The 25,162-nt window shown below is 41.4% G+C and overlaps 1 protein-coding gene across 1 annotated transcript; it reads right to left on the bottom strand.

Moving 5' to 3' along the window:
- Positions 1-1,176: 1,176 nt before the first annotated feature.
- On the bottom strand, positions 1,177-24,715 carry ZBTB8OS (zinc finger and BTB domain containing 8 opposite strand). Its single transcript, XM_004371991.3, has 7 exons — positions 24,220-24,715; positions 15,943-15,967; positions 15,554-15,675; positions 15,247-15,329; positions 12,860-12,912; positions 6,691-6,727; positions 1,177-3,186 (listed from the first exon to the last, which is right to left on the bottom strand). The coding sequence occupies exons 1-7, from the start codon at positions 24,314-24,316 to the stop codon at positions 3,100-3,102; spliced, it is 504 nt and encodes a 167-aa protein (XP_004372048.1). The 5' UTR covers positions 24,317-24,715; the 3' UTR covers positions 1,177-3,099.
- Positions 24,716-25,162: the final 447 nt, after the last annotated feature.

The following is a 25,162-nucleotide window of genomic DNA, read 5'->3' as shown; positions in this document are numbered from 1 at the left end:
GGCCTAGTTACAAAAAATCAGCCACTGAAAACTCAATAGCGCACAGTTCTACTCTGACACATATGGGGGTGCCATGAGTCAGAATGGACTGGAGGGCAGCTGGTAGAATTTGGTCTTTGTCCTTGGTTTCTGAGAAATAATCTCTAGAACCCTGGATTTCAGTAAGGACTCCAGACCACATCTAAGGGTATGCTGGTGAGGTGACTCTTGGATATGGGCTAGCCAGGACAGAGGGACCCACCTCATGATCACCACCTCATAATGACGTGGCAAAAACCCCCTCTGGACATGGAAGCTCCATGGGCTTCCTGGCTGGTGAAAGGCATCGATGTGCACGGAAGAGTAGTACATCCTTTTCTGGGACATGGAAACTCTGCACTGGGACCCTCCCAGATCTTGCCCAATGTGTCTCATTTGCATCCTTTTCGCTGTAATAAAATTGTAATCATAAGTATACTGTTTCCTGTGAGTTCTGAGTTGTCTAGTGAATTATGGAACCCAAGGGAGTAATGGGAACCAGCAGGTCAGAGTGAGGGGGTCTGAGGACTTCTGAGCTTACGGATACAGGCACCCCCAAGTTTGTAGCCAGCAGGCCAGAAGTGAGGGAACTGGTGGGGGGGGGGGGGCAGTGAGCCTGCAGTTGGCATCCTGAAGGGGTAGTGGGAAGACTCAGAACTTATAGCCAGCAGGTTAGAAACGAGGGTGTCATGGGGACTTCCAAGCTGGTAGCTGCCATCGGAGGTTCTGGGCAGACTTGGCAGCCTGGAGGACTATGTCCTTCAACCTGTGAGACACGACCTAGCTCCAGATGGTTAGGGTCAGAGGAAGAAGTGCTACATGTGCACCTAGTGTCAGAACAAAAGTGGCAGAGAAGTGGAGTTCTGATTATTTGCCACACATATGGCGTGGGAGAAAGTGCTGAGCCAAGTCTGATTAGAACAGAGCTTTTGTGTGAGGATAAGATTCAGTCCCCAGTTAAACCAATTAGCTCTGCAGGGTGGAAATCCATTCCCTAGGACAAGGCACACACCTGAAACTAGCAGAGGCTGGTGACAGCCCAGTACAACCATCTCAATGTTTTAAAAATCAGTGTGTGCTGCTGCTGATAGATCAAGAATGCCAACCTCACAAAGGGTAACACATTCATTTTTCTTCTACTCAATATCTCCATCTTGGCATATATTAAAACAAATATTCTAACAAACTAATATTTATATTAGAATGTAGTAATAAATTTACTGTGAATAAAATATAATCTCTATTACATAATTACATCTGCCTTGTTTTTATTGAACCCCACTATATAGCACTGGTGGTAAGAGATATGGCTAACTCACACTTTTTTTCCTAATCAAAAGCATACAGAATCCAAGTGCACACCCACTTGGCTTTAATATATCCCAATTCTAGCGCTCTTCTTACTCTGGTGTTGGCTCTTCCATTGCCCTCATGGTATTCCATTGTTCATTTTCACAGTCAATCCCTGGAGTAGCCCATGATATGCAAAGGGGTCCATGAAAAACAGAGTTCTGTCTGAGCCTGGAAATTTGTCCAAATAAAAGGTACAAAGGCTCCTCTTGCTTGGAGAGGAATAATTAAAATTTACAAAATGTGCCCGAGAATGAAGAAGCACTACTCCTGTGATCCTGCTACATACTCATTTGAAGAGCAGCTATTCAAACCACAGGCTCCTGGTTTAGTCTTCATCAACTCTGCTTTCTGTTAAATGTTGTCGTCCGCTGCCATCAAGTTGATTCCACTCCAACTCATGGTGACCTCATGCATGCAGGGTAGAACTGCTCCATACGATTTTCAAGGTTGTGGTGTTTCAAAAGCAGACCACCAGGCCTGTCTTCCGAGGCACCTCTGGGTGGATTTGAATTGCTAACCTTTCAGCCAATAGTCAAGTGCTTAACTGCATCCATAGAAAAATAATACAGTGATACAGTGCTCAGAAAAAGCTCTTAGAAAGTTCAGAGCCAATCTCTTCCTTTCAGCTCGTTCAGCAGATATTATAATGATACTTGGCACCACCCAGTGGCAATCTTCTCCTAAGTACTTGTGAAAAAACTGCAAACTATGCAAACTCTTGATCACAAGAAAAAATACCTCAACCAATCAATATAAAGTTGCAAATCAAACTAAAGCAGTTCCATTTTTTAAAAGTCATCTACTTTTAAAGGTTCAGATCTTTTAAAGTTGTGTTTCTAGACTCCTGTCTCCTCAGAGATGAACAGCTTAGATAATTTAAAAAAAAAAACACACAAAGAAATATAAAAAAATTTCGCCTGCTCTTCTCTAACAATAAAAATATACTAGCTTTAAAATAAAATTACATGTTAGAAGAAGGGCGGCCCATTTATAAGAGGTTTCAGATTTTTCTTACAGGAAAACAGAAACATGTCAAGACATTAGTGCTTTAAAAAACGTGTGAATGAGAGAGAAAAAATCAGGGCTTTTCCTAGAGAAGTCTTCCAGTTGTTCAAGTATACTTATTTCTTCTAAGAAAACCAACTGGAATACTGGATGGCTCTGTCCCATAGCAGTCTAAAACACAAACTCTTAATGGACATATAAAAAATAAATCTGTCTGAACCAACTTGGAAGAAGAGCAAAATTATAGGCCTAGGAAATGTATTTTCTCAAATTCTTTTTTTTTTTCAAACTGGGTTTGGTAAGAGCACGGAGGCTTGGGAGGAGCAGGCTGAAGCTCCAAGGTGCTGGCACTTGGTCCTGACTCCTGTTGCCAGTTCCCAAGAAGCAAAGGGCTCTCAGGGACGGCTTCCCTCAGTGATCTCTTTTGGGACCAGAATGGAAGGCTTTCCAATGAAGGGTGTGAGGCACCTGCTGCCACAGCAAGGAGCTACTAAATGAGGGACCATACTTGCCAACTGAAGAATTCTTTAAAATTTGAATATTCGGGTAACACTAACCAAGGCTGTACCCTGATTTTCTATTTCTGAAAGTCACACTTTAAGTTAAAATTTTTTGTTCTGCATGTTTCCATTTATCAACAGATACTGTAGAAGTTAAATCATGGTATCTTCCCAAAAGGAAGAAAAAGAACAGTTCTTCTTAGGAGTCTCTTTTCTTTGTAACTTAAATGTCAATGATCACAAAAACTTCTGGGTTCTCTTCATCGTAGACCTGCATTGCTGAGTACGTTATTGCCTTGACTTCAGTTCCCTAAAGTTGGGGTTACAGAAAAAACAAACAGGAAAAAAACGACACTGACATCAGAACCATGAACTCCAGCAACAACTAGGAGGTAGAACAGAAGCACTAAACACTAAGTTATTAGGCCATTTAACTGGGATATCCCATGAAAGCATTACCCTACACCTCCAAACCAAGGAACGAAATCCCACGAGGTGTTTGGTTGTACATAAGCAGCCTCAGCAGCTACTCTCTTTTTTGTTATTGTTGTAAATACATCTATCACACGATGTTTGCCAATTCAACTTTTTACAGGTTACAATTTACTGTCAGCAACTACAATAATTGGCTGTGCAACTCTACCCCTAATCAATGCGATTTTTCCATCACTGTAAACCGAAACTCGGTATTCCATAAGCAATAACTCCCCCCTTTTCTCCTCCCTCCTACCCCTTGTAACCACTAATAAACTTTAGTTTCTATACATTTACCTTTTCTTTTTATGTAAGCGAGGTCATACAGTATTTGTCCAACATTCTATTTGACTCTGTTAGTCCTTTCATACTTACATTTGCTTTCTTCACAGATTGCAAAGAGTGAAATTAAATTAGCTGAAATGCATTCTGAGCAATCCCAATGGCTAATGTGAATTTAGAGTATCTAAAATTTGACAAACTGGCCAGGTCTTAGGGATATACTATTCAGGCGTTCCACTGAATTTTGGGAGGTGGGCAGAAAGGAGTAAAGTCTTTCTCATTTGTTCACTGTAGGGAAACAGAATCACCATACTTCATTTAATGCTTTTACTATTCCATTGGCCAGTTCTTCAGTATTCCACATTACTGGCAGCACTCTTCATTATTTTCTATTAACTTTAGGAACAAAACAATCATGCTAGGCCATACTCAGAGTCCATTCATATTAGCATTCCCCTCTGAAAAGAGCCCAAAGGGATGGTTAGGGTTGTCTTCTATTGTCTACGTGAAATGTATGCTGTGCCCCAAATATATACTATTTTATCTTAGAAAAATCCACTGTGCTATTTGTATTGTAAAAATCATTTCTTTTCAACATACAAGTCCCCCTCTACTGGTTTCTCTTCTTTTTATGTTCCTCTCCCCTGAGACTCCCTCACCAGGCTTTATTTCATTACCCTGTGATGGAAGAAATCATACTATAGCTACTGGACACACTTAAGATTTCCCAGTCACCTCCAGCGATTTTAGGCCTCCTTGGCATCAACACAGGAATTGGCAAACTACAGTCTATGAGCAAAATTGAGCCTGCCATTTGTTTCTGTATGGTCCCATAGGCTAAGAATAGTTTTTACATTTTTAAATGGTTGAACACAAAATCAAAAGAATAATACTGTGTGATGTTTAAAAATTATATGAAATTCAGGTTACCAGGGATGGGAGGGGTGGGGGGGAATACTAAATAGGCAATAGATAAGTGCTATCTTGGGTGAAGGGTGAGACAGTACACAATACAGGAGAAACTAGCACAACTTGTAGAAGGAAAGGTCATGGAAGCCCCATAGACACATCCAAACTCCCTGAGGGACTGAATTGCTGGGCGGAGGGCTGTGGGGATCATGGTCTCGGGGAACATCTAGCTCAACTGGCATAACACCGTTTATAAAGACAATGTTCTACATTCTACCTTGGTGAGTAGTGTCTGGGGTCTTAAAAGCCTGTCAGCGGCCATCTAAGATACTCCACCAGTCTCATCCCTTCGGGAGCAAGGGAGAATGAAGAGAACAGGATACAAGGAAAAGATTAGTCCAAAGGACTAATGGTCCACAGCTACCAAGGCCTCCACCGGACTGAGTCCAGTATAGCTAGATGGTGCCCGGCTACCACCACTGACTGCTCTGACCAGGATCACAACAGAGGGTTCTGGACAGAGCTGGAGAAGGATGTAGAACATAATTCTAGCTCACAAAAAAAAGACCAGATTTACTGGCCTAAAGGAGACTGGAGAAACCCCAAGAGTATGGTCCCCAGACACCCTTTTAGCTCAGTGGTGAAGTTATCTCTGAGGTTCACCATTCAGCCTGGGAGTGGACAGCCCCGTAAAACCAAATGGGACTAATGAGGTACAGCAGTCCAGTGACAAGGGCCAGAAGGCAGAAGGGGACAAGGAAGCTGGTGATAGGGGACCCAAGCTTGAGTAAGGATATTGTTGATGTGTTGTGAGACTGTTAACTATTGTCATAGTAGTAACTGTTAAAAGAGAAACTATTTTCTTCTGTAAGCTTTCATCTTAAGTGAAAATAGCAGCACAACTGGAAGAGTGTAGCCAATGTCACTGAACTGTGCATGTAGAAATTTTTGAAATGTTGTATCTTTGGCTATGTGTATTTTCACCAAAAGAAAAGGTTGAGAAGTTAGAGGGTTGACATGTTGTGGGGTTGTTAACCAATCTCATAAAACAATATGTGTACTACTGTTTCATGAGAAACTATTTGTTCTGTAAGCCTTCACCTGAAGTACAATAAAAAAGTTTAAAAAAAAAGAAATGGGAAGAAAAAGAAAGAAAAAAAAATTATATGAAATTCAGATATCAATGTTGACGTAAATAAAGTTTTATTGGAACACAACCACACTCATTTGCTTATATATTGTCTATGGCTGCTTCAGCACTACAACAGCGGGCTGAGCAATACCTCTCCCATTGCTCTTGGCCAACAAAGCCTAAAATATTTACTACTGGCCTTTTATAGAAAAAAAAAAATTGTCAACCTCTGTTTAAACAGATTTGACTGTTATGAAGTCAGGCCATACAGCTTGGCAAATACAGAATCTAATGAACCACAGAAGATAGAAGGTACCTTAGAAACAACTAGTCCAACACCCTCATTTTAGTAGTGAAGAAACCAAAACCCCAAAAGGCAAAATACCATTTAAGTCCCACAACAATCTGTAACAAACCTGACCCTAGAACCCAAAATGCTGACTCCTAATCAGCCATATCAGATGTAGAAAATCATAGTATTTGACCATAATATATCTAGAGAAGTCAGAGAAATATGAAAAAAACTTATCACTTTAATTACACCAATTTATTAGACCTAGTTGAAGTTCATTGTCCAATATGCTGACCTTACAATGAGGCAGTATAAAATGCTTTTAAAGGCTAGATTTTTATTCTAACTCACAAAAAAAGACCAGACTTACTGGCCTGACAGAGACTGGAGAAACCCCGAGAATATGGCCCCCAGACACCTTTTTAGCTCAGTAATGAAGTCACTCCTGAGGTTCACCCTTTAGCTGAAGTTTAGACAGGCCCATAAAACTAATGAGGCACAACAGCCCAGGGACAAGGACTAGAAGGCAGGACGGGACAGGAAAGCTGGTAATAGGGAACCCAAAGTCGAGAAGGGAGAGTGTTGACATTTCGTGGGGTTGTTAACCAATATCATAAAACAATACGTGTACTGTTTAATGAGAAACTATTTGTTCGGTAAACCCTCATCTAAAGTACAATAAAATTTAAAATAAATAAATAAAGGCTAGATTTTAAAAAACATACCTGAGGGTGCTTGGACAATGAAAATTCTTCCCCCCACCTTGAGAAAGAAAATTAAAGCATGATTAAGATTTCCAAGATTTAACATTTTTAATCTCTTTAGATATTTTAAAATAAGTCTTATAAAGGTGGTTAAGATACCAGAAAGTCAAAACAAATGGAAACGGGTAGGAGAGCTATAAATATCACTTTGACTTGCTAGCAGATACACCTGTTAAGGGACTTGAGTGCAACAGCCATTTGGAGAAGTTGCCACTTGACAGGTGCTCTCAAAAAAAGTGCCCAAGTATAGTGTGCTGATGGTGGATTCTCAATCAACATTGTTTCATAACAGAGTATGTTCAAAATTTTCTCTGTACTCAGGGCTATTGTTGTTAGCTGCCATCAAGTCAATTCCAACTCGTAATGACCCTAGGTGTGCAGAGTAGAACTGCTCTATAGGGTTTTCATTGTTGTTGTTGTTTAGAATATACACAGCAAAACATATACCAATTCAACAGATTCTACACGTACAATTTAGTGACACTGATTACATTCTTCGAGTTGTGCAACCATTCTCACCCTCCTTTTCTGAGTTGTTACTCCCCCATTAACATAAACTCACTGCCCCCTAAGGTTCCTATCTAATATTTTAAGCTGCTGTTGTCAATCTGATCCCATATAGATAGTTCTTAAAAGAGCATAGTGCTCAAGGCAGACACTTTTTACTAGTTAAGCTAAACTACTGTTTGGTTTTAAGATTTCAGGGGATACTTTTGGTTTAAGATTTAAAGACTATCTCAGGGCAATAGTTTCAGGGGTTGATCCAGCCTCCACGGCTCCAGAAAGTCTGGAGTCAATGAGAATTTGACATTCTGTCCTACATTTTCTCCTTTTGATCAGGATTCTTCTATAGAATCTTTCATCAGAATGTTCGGTCATGAACTGGGAGCTCCTAAAAATCAAACATTTATGCTCATCAAAAGACTTCACCACAAGAATAAAAAGACAACCTACAGACTGGGAAAACATTTTTTGCTACGACATATCCGATCAGAGACTAATCTCTAAAATGTACTGCAAAATTTTATACTTCAAAACCTCAACATCAAACAGACAAATAACTCAATTAAAAAATGGGCAAAGGATATGAACAGGCATTTTACCAGAGAAGACATTCAGGCAGTTAATAGATACATGAGGAAATGCTCATGATCATTAGCCATTAGAGAAATGTAAATCAAAACTACAATGAGATAACATCTCACCCCAATAAGGCTAGCATTAATCCAAAAAACACAAAATAATAAATGTTGGAGAAGTTGTGGAAAGACTGGAACACTTACATACTGTGGGTGGGAATGTAAAAATGGTACAACCACTTTGGAAATCGATTTGGCACTTCCTTAAAAAGCTAGAAATAGAAGTACCACACGATCCAGCTATCCTGCTCCTTGGAATATATCCTAGAGAAACAAGAGCCGTCACACGAATAGATATATGCACACCCATGTTCATCGCAGCACTCTTCCCAATAGCAAAAAGATGGAAACAACCTAGGTGCCCAAACACTGACGAATGGATAAACAAATTATGGTATATCCACACAATGGAATACTACGCAATGATAAAGAACAATGATGAAGCCGTGAAACATAACATGGAGGAAGCTGGAGGTCATTATGCTGAGCGAATTTAGTCAGTCACAGAAGGACAAATATTGTATAAGACCACTATTATAAGAACTCACGAAAAGGTGTAAACACAGAAAAAAATATTCTTTGATGGTGACAAGGGTAGGGAGGGGAGGGAAAGGGTAATTCACTAACTAGATAGTAGACAAGAATTATCTTAGGTGAAGAGAAGGACAACACACAATACAGGAGAAGTCAGCACAACTGGACTAAACCAAAAGCTAAGCAGTTTCCTGAACACGACCAAACATTTTGAGGGACAGAGTAGCAGAGGCGGGGATCTAGGAACCATGGTTTCGGGGGACATCTAGGTCAACTGGCATAACAAAGTTTATCAAGAAAATGTTTTGCATTCCACTTTGGTGAGTGGCATCTGGGGTCTTAAAAACCTGCAAGTGGAAAAGCTTGTGAGCAGCTATCTAAGATGCATCAATTGGTCCCAAGCCACGTGGAGCAAAGGACAATGAAGAACAGCAAAGACACAAGGAAAATATTAGCCCAAGAGACAAAAGGGCCACATAAACCAGAGACTCCATCAACCTGAGACCAGAAGAACTAGACGGTGCCTGGCTACCACCAATGACCACCCTGATAGGGAACACAACAGAAAGTCCCTGCGGAGCAGGAGAAAAGTGGGGTGCAGAACTCAAATTCACGTAAACAGACTTAATGGTCTGACTGAGACTAGAGGAACCCCAGAAGACATGGCCCCTGGACTCTCTGTTAATCCAGAACTAAAACCATTCCCAAAGCCAATTCTTTAGACAAAGATTAGACTAGACTATAAAACATAAAATAATACTAGTGAAGAGTGTGCTTCTTAGTTCAAGTAGATACATGAGACTAAATGGGAAGCTCCTGTCTGGAGGCAGGATGAGAAGGCAGAAAGGGACAGGAGATGGTGGAATGGACACGGGAAATCCAGGGTAGAAAGGAGGAGTATGCTGTCACATTGTAGGGATTGCAACTAGGGTCACATAACAGTATGTGTATAAATTTTCGTATGAGAAACTAACTTGAGCTGTAAACTTTCACCTAAAGCACAATAAAAATTTTTTTTAAAAAAGATGCCTCCAAAAAAAAAAAAAGTTCAGTAATGGTAGCAGGGCACCATCCAGTTCTTCTGCTCTCATGGCAAAGGAAGCAGTTGTTCATGGAGGCAATTAACCACACATTCCATTTCATCTTCCTATTCCTGACAGCCTGCAGTATGGATTACATCTCAACATAAAGAAAACAAAAATCCTCACAACTGGACCAATAAGCAACACCATGATAAAACGTAGAAAAGATTACAAAGTTGTCAAGGATTTCATCTCACTTGGATCCACAATCAACACCCATGGAAGCCGCAGTCAAGAAATCAAAAGATGCACTGCATCAGGCAAATCTGCTACAAAAGATCTCTTTAAAGTGTTGAAAAGCAAAGATGTCACCTTGAAGGCTAAGGTGCACCTGACCCAAGCCATGGTATTTTCCAATGGCCTCATATGCATGCAAAAGCTGGACGATGAATAAGGAAGACCGAAGAAAACTGACATTTTTGAATTGTGGTGTTGGCAAAGAATATTGAATATACCATAGACTGCTAAACGAATGTACAAATCTATCTTGGAAGAAGTACAACTAGAATGCTCCTCAGAAGCACGGATGGCTAGACTACATCTCACGTACTTTGGATATGTTATCAGGAGGGATCAGTCCCTGGAGAAGGACATCATGCTTGGTAAAGCACAGGGCTACCGAAAAAGAGGAAGACCCTCAACAAGATGAACTGACACAGTGGTTCCAACAACAGGCTCACGCAGAGCAATGATTCTGAGGATGGCACAGGACTGGGTAGTGTTTCATTCTGTTGTGCAGAATCCATGGCATCTAACAACAACATTCCTGACTCTCCTTCCTCCTCTGTTGTTCCAGGTGAATAGAGACCAATTGTGCTTTGGATGGCTGCTTGCAAGCTTTTAAGACCCCAGGTGTTACACAACTAAGAGGTAGGACAGAAGCACTAAACACATTAGGCCAATTAACTGGGACATCCCATGAAACCATGACTCTAAACCTCCAAACCAAGGAACCAAATGCCATGAGGTATTTGGTTGTACCTAAGCAGCCTCAGCAGCTACTCTTTTTGTTGTTGTTGTAAATATATCTATCATACAACTTTTGCCAATTCAACGTTTTACAGGTGTACAACTTACTGACAGCAATTACTATAATAGGTTGTGCAACCCTACTCCTAATCAATGCAATTTTTCCATCACCATAAATTGAAACTCAGTACTCCATAAGCAATAGCACCCCCTTTACTCCTCCCTCCTGCCCCTGGTAACCACTAACAAACTTTGGTCTCTATACATTTGCCTTTTCTTTTCTTTTTAGATGAGTGAGGTCATACAATATTTGCCCTTTTGTGATTAACTTATTTCACTCAGCATAATGTCTTCATGCTCCATCTCTACTGCAGCATGTATCAAGACTTCATTTCTCTTAACTGGCTGCAGAGTATTCCATAGTATGTATGTACCACATTTTCTTTATTAATTCATCTGCTGATGGGCATTTAGGTTGTTTCTACCTTTTGGCTATTGTGAATAGTGCTGCAATGAACACTGGTGTACAAATGTCTGTCTGAGTCTCTACTCTCAAGTCTTTTGTGACCATGGGGTTTTCAAGGCTGTGCCTTTTCAGAAGTAGATCACCAGGCCTATCTTTGGAGGTGTCTCTGGGTGGGCTCGAACCACTAGCCTTTCAGCTAGTAATAGAACTAGTTAAATAATGTCTCCCACAGGTCTAAGTATCACAAACGTAAATACTAGATTCCATAATACGGCCTGAACTTGGTCTGCATTTTCTTTTCCAAAAATGTTCACATCTGTACATAGAAGGCTGTAGAAAGGTGCTCTCCTAAAATCTGGGATAAGCCTACTCTCTCCGCTCGGCACTGTGGCTTAATTTCACAACATGGTGCGTAGAAAGAGTAAAGTTTTTAAAATTCCCTTCAACCACTTATGAGCTTAATACCCTTGGACAAACTTGTTTCCTTACCCATAAAACAGAGGGTGGGGGATAACAAAAGACCTCACTTTACAGAATTAAACTAATAAAATTCAGCATATAATGGAAAAGATAAGCTCTATATACAAATGACCTAAAAGATGTAATTAAATGACTGAAAACACTTGGGAAACACAGAGTCCAATCAAAGTGATCTAATCAATTGTTTTGCAAACTCTGAAATGAAAAGGAAAGTATTGTTTGAATGGAGTGCGGTGTACAGATTTTAACTTTACCCGAAGTACTCTGGTCTTTGACCTTGATTCTTAAAAGATAAATTCTTAATCCTTGGAATTTCCTGAATAATTAAGGTCCCTTTATTATCTATAGATCTGCAGACCACACCTGAGAGTTTATGCCAATGAGACGACTCTAAGGTGGTGGCTGACCAGGCCAGAAAGACGCCACCACCTGATACCATGACCCTGCGATCTCCACTGACCTCAGGGGAGAGGGGGTGGACTTTGCATTATGTAATGAGATCCCCCCAGTAAAAGCTCTGGACACTGAATCTACAATAGCTTCCTGGTTGGAGAAAAGCATCTGCTCCCCCTAGAGGGTGACACACACTGTGTGGGACACAGAAACTCCAAGCTGGGAAGACTCCCAGACTTTGCCCTACGAGTCTCTTCCTTGTGCTTAACCTGATTTGTATCCTTTACAATAAAGCTGTAATCGCAAAGACAGCGCGTTCTGAGTTGTTCCAATGAAACATCCAACCCGAGGGAGTACTGGGAGCCAGCAGGTCAGAAATGAGGGGGCTGGGGACTCCCAAGCTTAGAGCTGGCATCCTGAAGGCATAATGGGAAACCCTGAACTTACAGCCAGCAGGTCAGAAGTGTGGGTGTCATGAGGTCTCACAAGCTTGCAGCTGGTGTCTGAAGTCTTAGGAAGACTTGGCAGTCTGAAGGACCATGTCTTTTTAACTTGTGAGACCTGACCTAGCTCTGGGTGCTAAGGGTCAGAGAGAGAGGTGCTGCATGTGCAGCTGGTGCCAGAAGTGAGAAGTGGGGGTTTGTCACATCCTCATAGTTGGTGTTAGAAAAAGTAGGTTTCATTGACCCATACAGGAGTGTAGAAATGATGATCAATAAGAAAGAATATGTCAGTGTTTTCTCTCCATCCACCAGGACAGAAGGAGCCCTACCTTTATGAAAGTATCTGTGCCATTTAGCAATTATATTTCTCTGCTAAAAAACAACAAATTGGGAATCAGGTTTAAGAACCAGAATCAACTGTGTCCTGACAAGTTTCTGGTCCTCTAAAGCTGAGAACCAGACCCTGGACCATGAGGCCTCATTCCTAAGTGTCTCACAAAGCTTAAACCGCAAAACCCTACCAGAACACAAGTGGGCCTGTAACTGTCTCTTTCTCCACTAGGTCCAGTGAAGAATATAACTAACATCTTTCATGACTTGACACTTAAGAGTTTCAAAACTTACCCAATTGACCGTAATTTGAAGTTGCTTTGATCAATACTGAGTACTTTCACTTCCTAAAGAGGAAAGAATTTTTTTAATTTAAAAAAAAAATTTCACAACAGGCCATCTACTAAAACATGTTTAGGTTACCACTTGTTATTTTTTTTAATTTTTTCCCATACAAAAACTTATACATACATTGTTATGTGACTCTAATTGCTCTCCCCATACTGTGCCAGCACTCTCCTCCTTTCCACCCGATTCCCCATGTCCATTCAGCCAGCTCCTAACCCTCTCTGCCTTCCCATCTCACCTCCGGACAGAAGTTGCCCGTTTAGTCTCTTGTATCTACTTAAGAGGCACACTCCTCATGAGTATCACTTTATGTCCCACAGTCCAGTCCAATCCCTATCTGAAGAGCTGAATCAGAAACTGTTTTAGTTCTGGGCTGATAGAGAATCCAGGGGCCATGCTTTCCGGGGTACCTCCAGTCTCAGTCAGACCATTCAGTCTGGTCTTCTTACTAGAATTTGAGTTCTGCACCCCACCTTTCTCCTGCTCCATCTGGGACTCTCTGTTGTGTTCCCTGTCAGGGCGGTCCTTGGTGGTAGCCGGGCACCATCTAGCTCTTCTGGTCTCAGGCTGATGAAATCTCTGGTTTATGTGGCCCTTTCTGCCTGTTGGGCTAATACTTGCCTTGTGTCTTTGCTGTTCTTCATTCTCCTTTACTCCAGGTGGCTGGGACCAATTGATGCATCTTAGATGACCACTTGCAAGCTTTTAAGACTCCAGATGCCACTCACCAAAGTAGGACGCAGAACATTTTCTTAACAAGCTTTGTTATGCCAATTGACCTAGATGTCCCCTGAAAGCATGGTCCCCAGACCCCTACCCCTGCTACTCTGTCTCTCAAAGTGTTTGATTGTATTCAGGAAACTTCTTAGCTTTGGTTTAGTCCCAGTTGTGCTGACTTCCCCTATAGTGAGTGCTGTCCTTCCCTTCACCTAAGATAATTCTTATCTACTATCTAGTTAGTAAATAACCCTCCCCCCTCCCTCCCCACCCTCGTAACCATCAAAGAATGTCTTCTTCTGTGTTTAAACCTTTTCTTGAGTTCTTATAATAGTGGTCTTATACAATATTTGTCCTGCTGTGACTGACTAAATTCACCCAGCATAATGACCTCCAGCTTCCTCCATGTTATAAGATGTTTGCTTCATCGTTGTTCTTTATCATTGCGTAGTATTCCATTGTGTGGATATACCATAATTTGTTTATCCATTCGTCCGTTTTTGGGCACCTAGGTTGTTTCCATCTTTTTGCTATTGTGAACAGTGCTGCAACGAACATGGGTGTGCATATATCTATTCGTGTACCGGCTCTTATTTCTCTCGGATATATTTCAAGGAGCAGGATAGCTGGATCGTATGTTACTTCTATTTCTAGCTTTTTAAGGAAGCGCCAAATTGATTTCCAAAGTAGTTGTACCATTTTACGGTCCCACCAACAGTAGGTTACCACACTTCTAGAAAATGATAGTATACTACTTTTCTCAAGCAAAGAAAATTAAAATGTTAACTAAAATAGTACAACAAACTAAATACATTTCAAGGAAATAAGGTTTGTTTTACATACTCAAGTGAGGCATTCTTGAAAACTGTACCATCTAAAAACACGAGTTAAAAGAATTTCTCTTTAAGATATATGGTAGAGAACAATATAGGATTTCAATCACTTTCATTCTATAGTCATGTACTAGTACGGGCACTTGAATTCTGTAGGCCGTGTGATGCAGTTGGTAGAGCATATGTGGTGGAACTGCTAAGGGAGAGAAGGGTGGAATTACGGACACAGGGAGGGCCGACTGTGTCAGGTAACAGTGTTGTTGGAGGGGTATGCCCTTCTATAGGTGGACAGCATCAAGGAATTTCCATTTGGTTTTACCCTTTTTTACTTTAAGGAAAACTAAAAGTAGCAATTCCTTAAACTAAGCCAACTTTACAGAACTGCTAAACCTCAAATGGTTAACATAATAAAAGGAATACGTGGATGGACATAAATATAACTCAAAGTTGGGAGACATGAAAAGTGTAGATAAACACAGAATACTGGAGAGCTGTCCCTCAGGGTGAGCAGTAGCCTATAGTCTGTTTACATAATGGGTGTCTTCTGATCACCCAATCCTATTAGTGACAAGTGCATGATCTCTAAATACAAAATGCATATAGATAAGGCAAACTCAAGTTAACCAAGAAATACCTATTATCATTGTAATTTATGCAAATAAATACCATCTTACATATCTGTACAGATTGGTCTTGCATACTGTGTTCTATTTTAAACCACTTGTTCTATTTTAAAACCTGAACTAAGAATCCATTTGCTAAGAAAGAAAAATCCTTGCTTACCCGGGGTATGAAGAACTCATCAGCACTGAACTTATAAAGCCACTCATCCAAAAAGTGAAACAGAAGAGACTGTAAGTCATCTCCTACAAGGGATTAAAAAGAACTATAACAACATATTTAATTATTCTGGTCTCTAAAAATCTGTTTGAATTTAAAAGTTCAATGAATTTCTCAGGCTAATTAAAAAAGAAAGAGCAGGCTCATAATCAATTTTATTCTTATTGTGAAAAGTTTGAAAATGTACTCCAATTATTTAGAACACTGTACATTTTTATAACAATTTCTTCCTTGTGTATAAATCAGTTACCTTGGGTTTCTACTTCTACTGTATGGAGGGGCTCAACAGTCCCAGTATCTGTCATGTAACCAAACATGGCCATTGCACATTGCTCAAATGCTTCCTCCAGAGTATCTCCCCACGCGTGTAACCTAAAGAAACACATTCATGCTCTCTGTAATCCACTGTAAGATGGAAAACTTGACAGCAAAATCAAAATAAAATCAATACAATAAGAGAAAAACCAAAGGCCTCAATCAAGTCAATGGCACTGAAACTGAGTGCCCTTAAACAACCATTTTCATGTCCTGAAAGAACCAAGATAGGAAGAGAAAAATGAAAATGAGGGACATCAAGATGAAAACATTCAGCCTTCCTATGTCAGCATTTGGTTTCAAAGGAACCCCAGCTATACTCACTGGACATCAGCTGTATGATCCAAATCTAAAAGAGAGAGAGAAAAACACTAATGAGACACTAAACTTGCTTTTAAATAATCACAAAAAATAACTCTAACATGATGAATGTAATTAATGTCACTGAATCGTACATGTAAAAAATGTTCAAGTGGCAATTGTCTTCTTTTATATATTTTTACGATTAAAAATATAACTCTAGTTCATTGTTACAAGAACATCATCCTTAAAGAATCAGAAAACATGGGGCATCCCATACCTTTTGCTACCATTTACACAACAAAGTTAACCTGCTTCGTTAAGGCTTATTATTTTTTAAACCAAGGTTTATATTTAAATGAATGACAATTTCTGTCAGGCAGTTGGGCCAGGGTTTTCTGGGTGACCAAAAATTGTCTAATACATTATCATTTCTCAATGAATAAATGATATTACCTGCCATTAGTTACTTTTCATCAACAAAACAAACCAATACCTTTTCTAAATATCTTCTGTGTGAATGATCAAAACTCTAGGAATTACATCATCATCAGAGAGTTAAAATTCTAGATTTTTCACATCTTACCTTTTCATGAACAGCTAGCCTAATCCTAGATAAAACAATTTAGAAAGTAAACTTCACAGTATGTATTATGAGCCTTTTCTGGAAGCTTCTGGTATTATAAGAACACTAGAATGGTTACACAAATATATATATATGCATATATATGTATGTGTATGAATACATGAGTGCACATATGTGTGCACAGATAGATGTAGCTATAGACATGTAAACACAGATGTGTGTGTGGATACATGTACATCCATATATATAATAAACTACATAAGGAATACAGTTAGAGATACTTCTTAGACATAACCAAACACCTCTTGAGATTGGTTTTCTGGGTTTGAAGGTTTAGAACCATAGTCTCATGGGACAACTCAGTTAATTGGCATTATATAGTTCATAAAGTGGTAAGTATTGTCTATGGGCTTAAATGTTGCGAGTGGCCATCTAAGATACATTTATTGGTCTCTACTCATCCAGAATAAAAGAGAAAAAAGGTATAAAAATGATGTGGTAGGGGCGTATGACCTCTAATTTCCTGAGGGGGAGAGACAATCACTATTAGCATCAATGCAAAGCTGATTCCCATGATGCAGAGATCAGACATACCCCCTTTCTCCAAACCTTTTTACCAATTCTGACACCAGCCATCCCTTCCACAGCACTCTGTACTTCTCTGCTGGGTTCGATAATTCGTTGCAGTGGGCACACAGAACTCAAAGACAATACTCACAATTGTGGGGTTTATTAGGGAAGTAACAGGTTACAATTCAGCATCACTAATGACTCAGGATAATATGCGCATAGGCAGGCCTCTCCCTGGCCCTTGGCCTCTCGGCCATCAGTCCCTCTGACCTCTTGGGCCAGCCTGGCCCCTGCACTGCTCAAGCAAGTGTTACAAAGCTCTTTGGCTCTACTGGTAAGTACCCAGAGGTACCACGCTCCGCCAGGAAGCCTGAGCCTGAAGGCGCTCAGCTCTCTAGCTCCATGTGTTGGCAAGCATAGCTCTGCTGACAAGTGCCTGGAGGCACCCTACTCTGCCAGGAAGCCTCCTGCATGAATGCGCTCAGCTTTCTCGTTCCACAGGCCAGGAAGCCAAGCGCACCGTCTCCTGGTTCTGCTGTTGCCAGTTCTCTCCCATGCTTGCCGCCGCTTCTAGCTGTCTTGCAACCTCTCCAGTGTTACACCTGTCTCCTGGGTCTAGGAGGTTCTCAGTGCAGGGACCCCATATCCAAAGGACACCTCCACTCCTGGATCTTCTTTGTTGGTGGTAGTGAGGTCCCCCTCTGCTCTGGGATTGACTTTCTTTTAAGCCTAATGGGATGGCAAAAATGACCAATCCCCTCATTAGGGCTCCATACACATTATTTGCATGGTTTCATCCCACAAGGTTCTATGCACCTTATTTGCATTGTTAGCAAGCTGTCCATTCTCCTTGGTGAGGCATGTGATGTGATGGCTCACTTTTGTGTGGCCCGTCTCACCATGGTCTGGCAACTCCTACCCAAGTAATTGGGTGGGACTGTGCAAATAAGGTAATTGTGGCCCACCAAGGGCCTGAGCAAGGCAGAGGCCAAGAGGCCAGAGAGATGTATCCCTGTGGGTACGGCTGGCAAGAGGCTGTCCTGATGGAAGAACTGTATCCTGAGCATTCCTGAGCTTGACTTGCAACCTGTTACTTCCCTGAGTATAGTCTGTGAGTTCTGTGTGGTCACTGCAATGAATTATTGAACCAAGCATAGAAGTACAGAGTGCCGCGGGAAGGACGGCCAGTGTCAGAATTGGTAAAGATGGCAGAGAGAGAAGGCATGTCTGACCTCCGACTTACAGGAATCAGCCTAGGGCTGTTGATCTTGATTCTCTTTTCTCCCTCATGAAGTCAGAGGTCAGGCGCCGGCCACCACCACATCATTTGTACAGTTGGTGTCAGATGGAGGATTCGTTGCAATGGCTCCAAACTCAAGGGAAGCATGGGACTTTGTAAGAGAAAGAACGAAGGGGCTTCAGAAGTGAAACTTTTGATTCTTAGATGGTTACTTTGGTTACCGAGGGGAGAAAAACCTGCATCTGGAGTGGCCTGGAGCAAAAAAGCCAGGCCAGATAAGCATAATGATTAATGGGGGCCACAGTCTACTGGTTCCACCCAGCCAGAGGCCCAAAGCCATACGCATATGAATGGAAAGATACTCAAGGGGTGGAGAGGATGAAACTGGAATGTTTTAGAAAGGGTTATGTATTTAAGATTATGTGTTTAACTGAATGTACTACATATATTGAATGTTTCTCCTACCTAGTGTTGTAAAGCTGACCTAAAGGTACAACAGAAATGAATGCTGGGTATTACAGATTACAGAGCGTGTAACTCTGCCTTCCGCCAATACTTGATTGGATATGCTAAAAGCGGAACTAGGATTTGTCTGGGAAACACAGGCTGTTGGTCTGAATGCAGTGGCCCTGTTTATAGATGGGGGCTTAGGTAGAAAACCTGAGCTCCATCCAGATTTCGCATTTGAGAAGACATGCAGAATCACCTAGAACTGCTGAGAGAACAGAAGATTTGCAGTTGAAGAAAGAACCTACAGAAAAAAAAAAAAAGACTGTTTTGCTTTTTGAATTTAGAGTAAGTGGTCTGTCATTGGATGCATCTGGATGCATCGAGGCAGGAAAAGTCAGTGCCCATCGGAAGGAACTCCCTTACAGGACTGGAAGTTAAAGGGAGCCAGCGAATACACAGTTGGCTCGTGGTGACCACCTAGGTCCACTAGAGTGGAAGTGGGGGAAGTGCAGCAATGAAGACACAGGCTGAGTTTGAACGTGTTCCATTGGCACCCACTGACCTAGCCCAAGGGGGCTAGGGATGAAAGAGTGTGAAGGGGCTGCCTCAAGTGCCAAGAGATGTGTGCAAACTCTCAAGCCTAAGGCTGCTACCCATTGTTATCTAGCTTGGATGGCTGGGGATAAGCTGACCAGGACCTGACCAAACGAAGAGAAAGATGTTTGACACCGTGAGCTGGTGTAGACTGCTGCAATTTGATGGCTTGCTCTGGACTGGACTTTGCTTATGGATGCAGACGCTCAAAATTCCAACTGGAATGGAAGATTTTTCAAGACCAAGGAACATGCCTGTTTCCTCCTAGTACTGATTTGATAGGGATGGGCAATTTAAACATTGGCTATCTAAAATGGGGGAAAACAAAGCTATGAACTGGCTGGCTTACACGCTTTCGTGGGTGTGCTTACACTTAAAATGAGGGGGGCAAGGGAGGATCTCCACTGAATAGATTCCTCTTTTCCTGATGGGTCTGAGGAAGACAGGGTGGGGAAAGATGCTGATAAGACTGTATGATTCAGCTGTGAGTGTTGTTAACAGGCTTGTGATTGTAAAAACTGTAATTGTAGAAGCTGCAAGTGTGATAGAATGGGGAAACCTAAAGTCCTTTAAACGTTTTGCTATGATGACACCTCATGAGGCTTAGAGCAAGGGAATAATCTCTCAGTTAAATTTTATCAGACACCAGAAGGGATGAAGTCGAGACAAACTACTGGAGAACCTCACCAGATCAGATGGACAACTGAAGCAGACCTGGATGGCTGGTACGTGAGTAACCTCACCCTTAGGACTCTGCCCTATTGAAGGACTAATTGTTGATGACTGTTTTGGACTGGTAAAATGATTGGGACATGAAAGTTATCCCCCATGTATGAAAGAACCATGGCTAGAAAAGCCAGGCGGTAGCCTGCAATGCGATGGATCGCTTTTGTGTGGCGTTTCTCACCATGGTCTTCTAACTCCCACACAAGTAATTGGGTGGGGCTGTGAAAACAAGGTAAATTGTGGCCCACCAAGGGGACTGGTCACTCTTGACATCCCGCTAGACTTAAAAGAGAGCCAATTCTAGAGCAAGGAGAGGATCCCACCATCACCAAGGAAGAAGGACCAAGAGTGGGGCATGTCTTTTCAACCCGGGATCCCTGCGCTGAGAAGCTCCTGGAACCAGGAAACTGAGTGACAGAGCTGTAAGATGGTGAGAAACAGTGGCAGAGAAACAGCGTCAGGAGAGACCAGCAGGAGGTGGCGCAGTGGGCTTTCCAGCCCACAGAGTAAGAAAGCTGAGTGCCTTTGGGCAGGAGGCTTACTGGTGGAGGGGGGTGCCTAGGGGCACTTATCAGCAGAGCTAAAAGAACTCTGTAACACTTGCCCAAGCTGGGCAGAGGCCAAGAGGCCAAAAGAGCTTTGTAACACTTGCCCAAGTAGGGTAGAGACAGAGGGCCAGAGACGCATGCCTGTGGGCACAGCTGGGAAAAGGCTGTCCTGATGGAAGAACTGTATCCTGAGCATTCCTGAACCTGAATTGTAACCTGTTACTTCCCTAATAAACCCCATAATCGTGAGTATAGTCTGTGAGTTCTGTGTGGCCACTGCAAGGAATTACTGAACCCAGCATAGAAGTACAGAGTGCCACGGGAAGGACGGCTGGTGTCAGAATTGGTAAAGACGGCAGAGAGAGGAGGCATGTCTGACCTTCGACTTACAGGACTCAGCCTAGGGCTGTTGATCTTGATTCTTCTTCTCCCTCATGAAGTCAGAGGAGGTCAGGCATCACCATGACATCATTTTTATAGGCCACAAGCCCCTTATTTGCATAATCCTACTGAATCATTATGTGGGAGTCAAAGATTATGGCTAGAGGAGCCATATTAAGTAATTCACCGCACTGCAGAAGGAAACCAAAAACTCAGAAAAGTAGTGTACAGGACTAATCGCCTACATGAACCATGGCCTCATCTACCCTGAGACCAAAAGAACTAGATGGTGCCCGGTGTCAGGGCGACAACAAATGAATCCTGATGGAATAGGAAAAAAGTGGAACAGAACTCAAATTCTTAAAAAGTCCAGACTTCTTGGACCGACTAAGACTAGCGGACTCCCCAAGACTATCGTCCTGAGATACTCTTTAAACCTTAAACGAAAATTATCCCTTGAGATCACCTTTTAGCTAAATAGCAGACTGGCTCATAAAATAAAGAATATCACCTGTGAATAGTGAGCTCCTTTAAAAAATCATCTTTAGGAGACCAAATGGTCAAAAATTACTCTAAAGCAAAGATGAAAAGGTAAGAGGGCAGGGAGACTAGAGTGCTGGAAATGGTACAACCAGAAAGGAATGAATGAGAATGATGACACACTGAAAAATGTAACCATATTACTGAGTAATTTATGTAGAAATTGTTAAATGGGAACCTAATTTGCTGTGTAAACTTTCACCTTAAACACAATTAAAAACAAAAAACACTAGAAAGTAACAAATGCTCCTATAGCATGCTTCCATTGGATCTGTTATCTCAACATTTTCAGTCTACTCTGCACTCGTATAACTTCCATCCATTCTTCCCAGTTAGAGTCACAGACTACTAAGGCTAGAAGCAAGCCTTGGAGACCACTGAGTACAATTTCTTCACTTACAAGAAGAAATATGAAATCCAGAGAGATTATGTGACTTGTTCAGGACTACACTGTTGATTAAAAACATAACTGGGACTAGAATTGAGGTTTTCTGACTCCCAATTTGATACATTTTGCAAATTATATTGTTAACATAGTCTTCCGGTGGCAATCAAGGTTCAAGTTCATCTCTAATCCACTCAAAAATATTTAATGAGAGCTTACCAAGTATTGGAGCCCTGGTGGCACAGTGGTTAAGAGATTGACTAATAACCAAAAGGTAGGCAGTTCAAATCCACCAGCTGCTCCTTGGAAACCCTAAGGGGTAGTTATACTCTGTCTTACAGGGTCGTTAGGAGTCAGAAACGACTCGGCGGCAGTGGGTTTGGTTTTTGGTTTACTAAGTACTAGGCAAAGGGAGCTCAATGACTAGCAGAGATCACAAACAAGTTAAAAAGTCAAAAGAAAGAAAATGATAGGTATTAACCCTAGAGAAATGAAAATACGTGTCCACAAAAACACTTATACAAGAACATTCACAGCAACTTTATTCCTGAAAGCTAAAAACAACCCAAATGTCCATCAATAAGAGAATAAACAAACAGGTATGATCATACAATGGACTACCACTCAGCAATAAAAAAGCAAGAAGTACTGATACATGTAACAAAATAGATGAATCTCAAAAATACTATGTTGAGGGAAGAAGCTAGACATAAAATAGCCCATACTGTATGACTGCATTTATATGAAACTCTAAAACACTCAAAATTAAACTATGATGATAGAAATCAGAATAGTGTTTGCCTCAAGGTGGGCAGGGGTTGAGCACAAGGGAACTTTCTGGGGTGATGGAAATAGTCTATATCGTAGTTGAATTGTTGGTTACATATAAGAAGAAAAGGTTAAAAATAACTACATAAGAATAAATTTCTGTATCATAAAAAAAACCAACAACCCAAAAGAAAAGTGGGTTAAGAACATGAATATACACTTTCCAGAAGGGGAAATACAATTAGCTCCAAACATACTAGATGTTCTACTCACATATAACGAGAAAAATACAATTGGTATGACAACATACTAAAATTGAAAATTCCAAGAAGTAGAGTAACACACTAAATTGGTAAGAGTAAGGAAAGATGCACACTCCTACACTGTAATGAGAGCATAAACTGATACAACCTCTATGGAGGACAATCTGACAGTAACTGTCAAAGTTAAAGATGCACTATATTTTGACAAAGCAATTTAACTCCCAGAAATTTATTCTACATGTATACTAGCACATGTGCAAAATGATAGATGTACATGTATACTCATTGCTGCATTGTTTGTAACAGCAAAAGAGAAGAAACATCCTAAATGTCCATCAACGGGAAACTGGTTAAACAAAGTAAACGGTAGAACATTTTTGCGTGTACACATAAGAAAATGGTAATGTTGTTTGCTCTAGAGAAGACTAAGCGGATGGCGATCAAGGCTGAAAGACTTTTCACGATATACCTCTTACACCTTTTGAATTTTGAATCATACATCACAGATTAAAAATAAATTTTTAAAACTGTTTTTAAGGGAGAAAGATGCATAGGGAGATATGCAGGGTCCGCAAGTAGAGACTTGGACGCTATGGTAAACAGACTTTATACAGACAATGGGAAATCAATGAAGGATATTAAGCAGGGAAATAAGAGTCAGATTTGTGCTCCCCAAACAAACTACATACACCTTAAGGATGACAGTTTAAAGTTTATATAAAACTTAAGGGTCTGCACTGTACTTTTACATTCAGTATTATCATTTAATCCTCAGACCAAGAAACTGAAATGCAAAGGCAGGTTATGCGATTTGCCTAAATGGCAAAACCAGTTCTTTTTACTAACATCATGATCCATGTAAAATACCAAGTCAGAAGCGGCCTATTTGGCTTTCCAAGTCCTCTCTCCTAACCACAATCTTGGATATACATAGGAGCTACAGCCCTGTAAACGCTTGGAAATACGATTATTTTTAGAAAATGCTAATAAAATTCACCCAAGATAAATGTGATTAGCCGTATGTGAAAGAAGTTCAAGAGACTGTAAATGTGGGAGCTTAGGTTTCCCAACTCTCAGACCAGGTGGCCGTTTCCTTCACCAGCACCCGCACAAGCACCAAAGAGTCTACACTGGGCGGAATAGCTTCTTGCCTGAAGCACCTGCTAGGACGGGATGGTAGGCGAGGCCGGAAACCGTGAGTAAAGGGGATGCTCCTGTGCCTATATCTGAAATGAGAGCCATCTACTCACACTCGTACTTCCGATTGACTGGAGGATACTTGGCCTTGACCGCCTTCTGCTTCTCAGTCAAATTGTAATCTCTCACATCTTCTCCTCCTTGCGCCATGATTACAACATTGGTCTCTCTACTTCCGCCCTTTATCTGCCGGACTTCGGACCTAGATACAACTTCCGCTCGAGACTCCGCTCCCTGGCACACACCTTTAAAGGGCCAGAACTACAATTTCGGAACTCGCGGATGTACCTTACTTCCTAAGACTTCCGACCTAGGCACCTCCGCCTGGAGTGCACCTTTAAAGGGCCAACGTCCCATTTTTTTGCACTTGCTTTATCAATAGTTCTTTCTCAGAAACAAACAAGTTAAAGGACCTGGGAGTTAGGGACAACTGAATTAGGCACCTATGGCCCTGAATGGGAAACCCTGGTGGCGTAGCGGTTAAGCGTTACGGCTGCTAACCATAAAGGTCAGCAGTTCGAATCCACCAGATGCTCCTTGGAAACTCTATTGGGGCAGTTCTACTCTGTCCTTTAGAGTCTGTGTGAGTCGGAATTGACTCGACAACAACGTGTTTTTTTCGTTTTGGCCCTGAATGAGCCCTGATGACTCAGTGGTTATGAGCTCACTGCTAACCAAAAGGTAGGCAGTTCGGATTCACCAGCCGCTCCTTGGAAACCCTATGGGGCCGTTCTACTCTGTCCAATAGGGTCGCTATGAGTCGGAATCAACTCAGGGGAAACTTTTTTTTAAGCCCTGAATGATAGAGGACTTTTCTCTCCATCTCCCCAGAATTGATAACTAGACCCAAAAGCATTCTAAATTTCTTATCTGAGTACTGTACTCTGAAAGGAGTTTAACAGCCTTTAAGAAAATGGCTGCCCCCAGGAGAGTGCAGGCTAAACCCTTCTCCCGCGACCCTGGGCGTGCGCACTCCCGCCAGCCCCCGCGCGCGCG

This window comes from Trichechus manatus, unplaced genomic scaffold (genome assembly GCF_000243295.1).
Source record: "Trichechus manatus latirostris isolate Lorelei unplaced genomic scaffold, TriManLat1.0 scaffold00015, whole genome shotgun sequence".
Taxonomy (NCBI): Eukaryota; Metazoa; Chordata; class Mammalia; order Sirenia; family Trichechidae; genus Trichechus; species Trichechus manatus.
The sequence above is the reverse complement of the archived record's forward strand: the minus strand, read 5'-3'. Positions and strand labels throughout refer to the sequence as shown.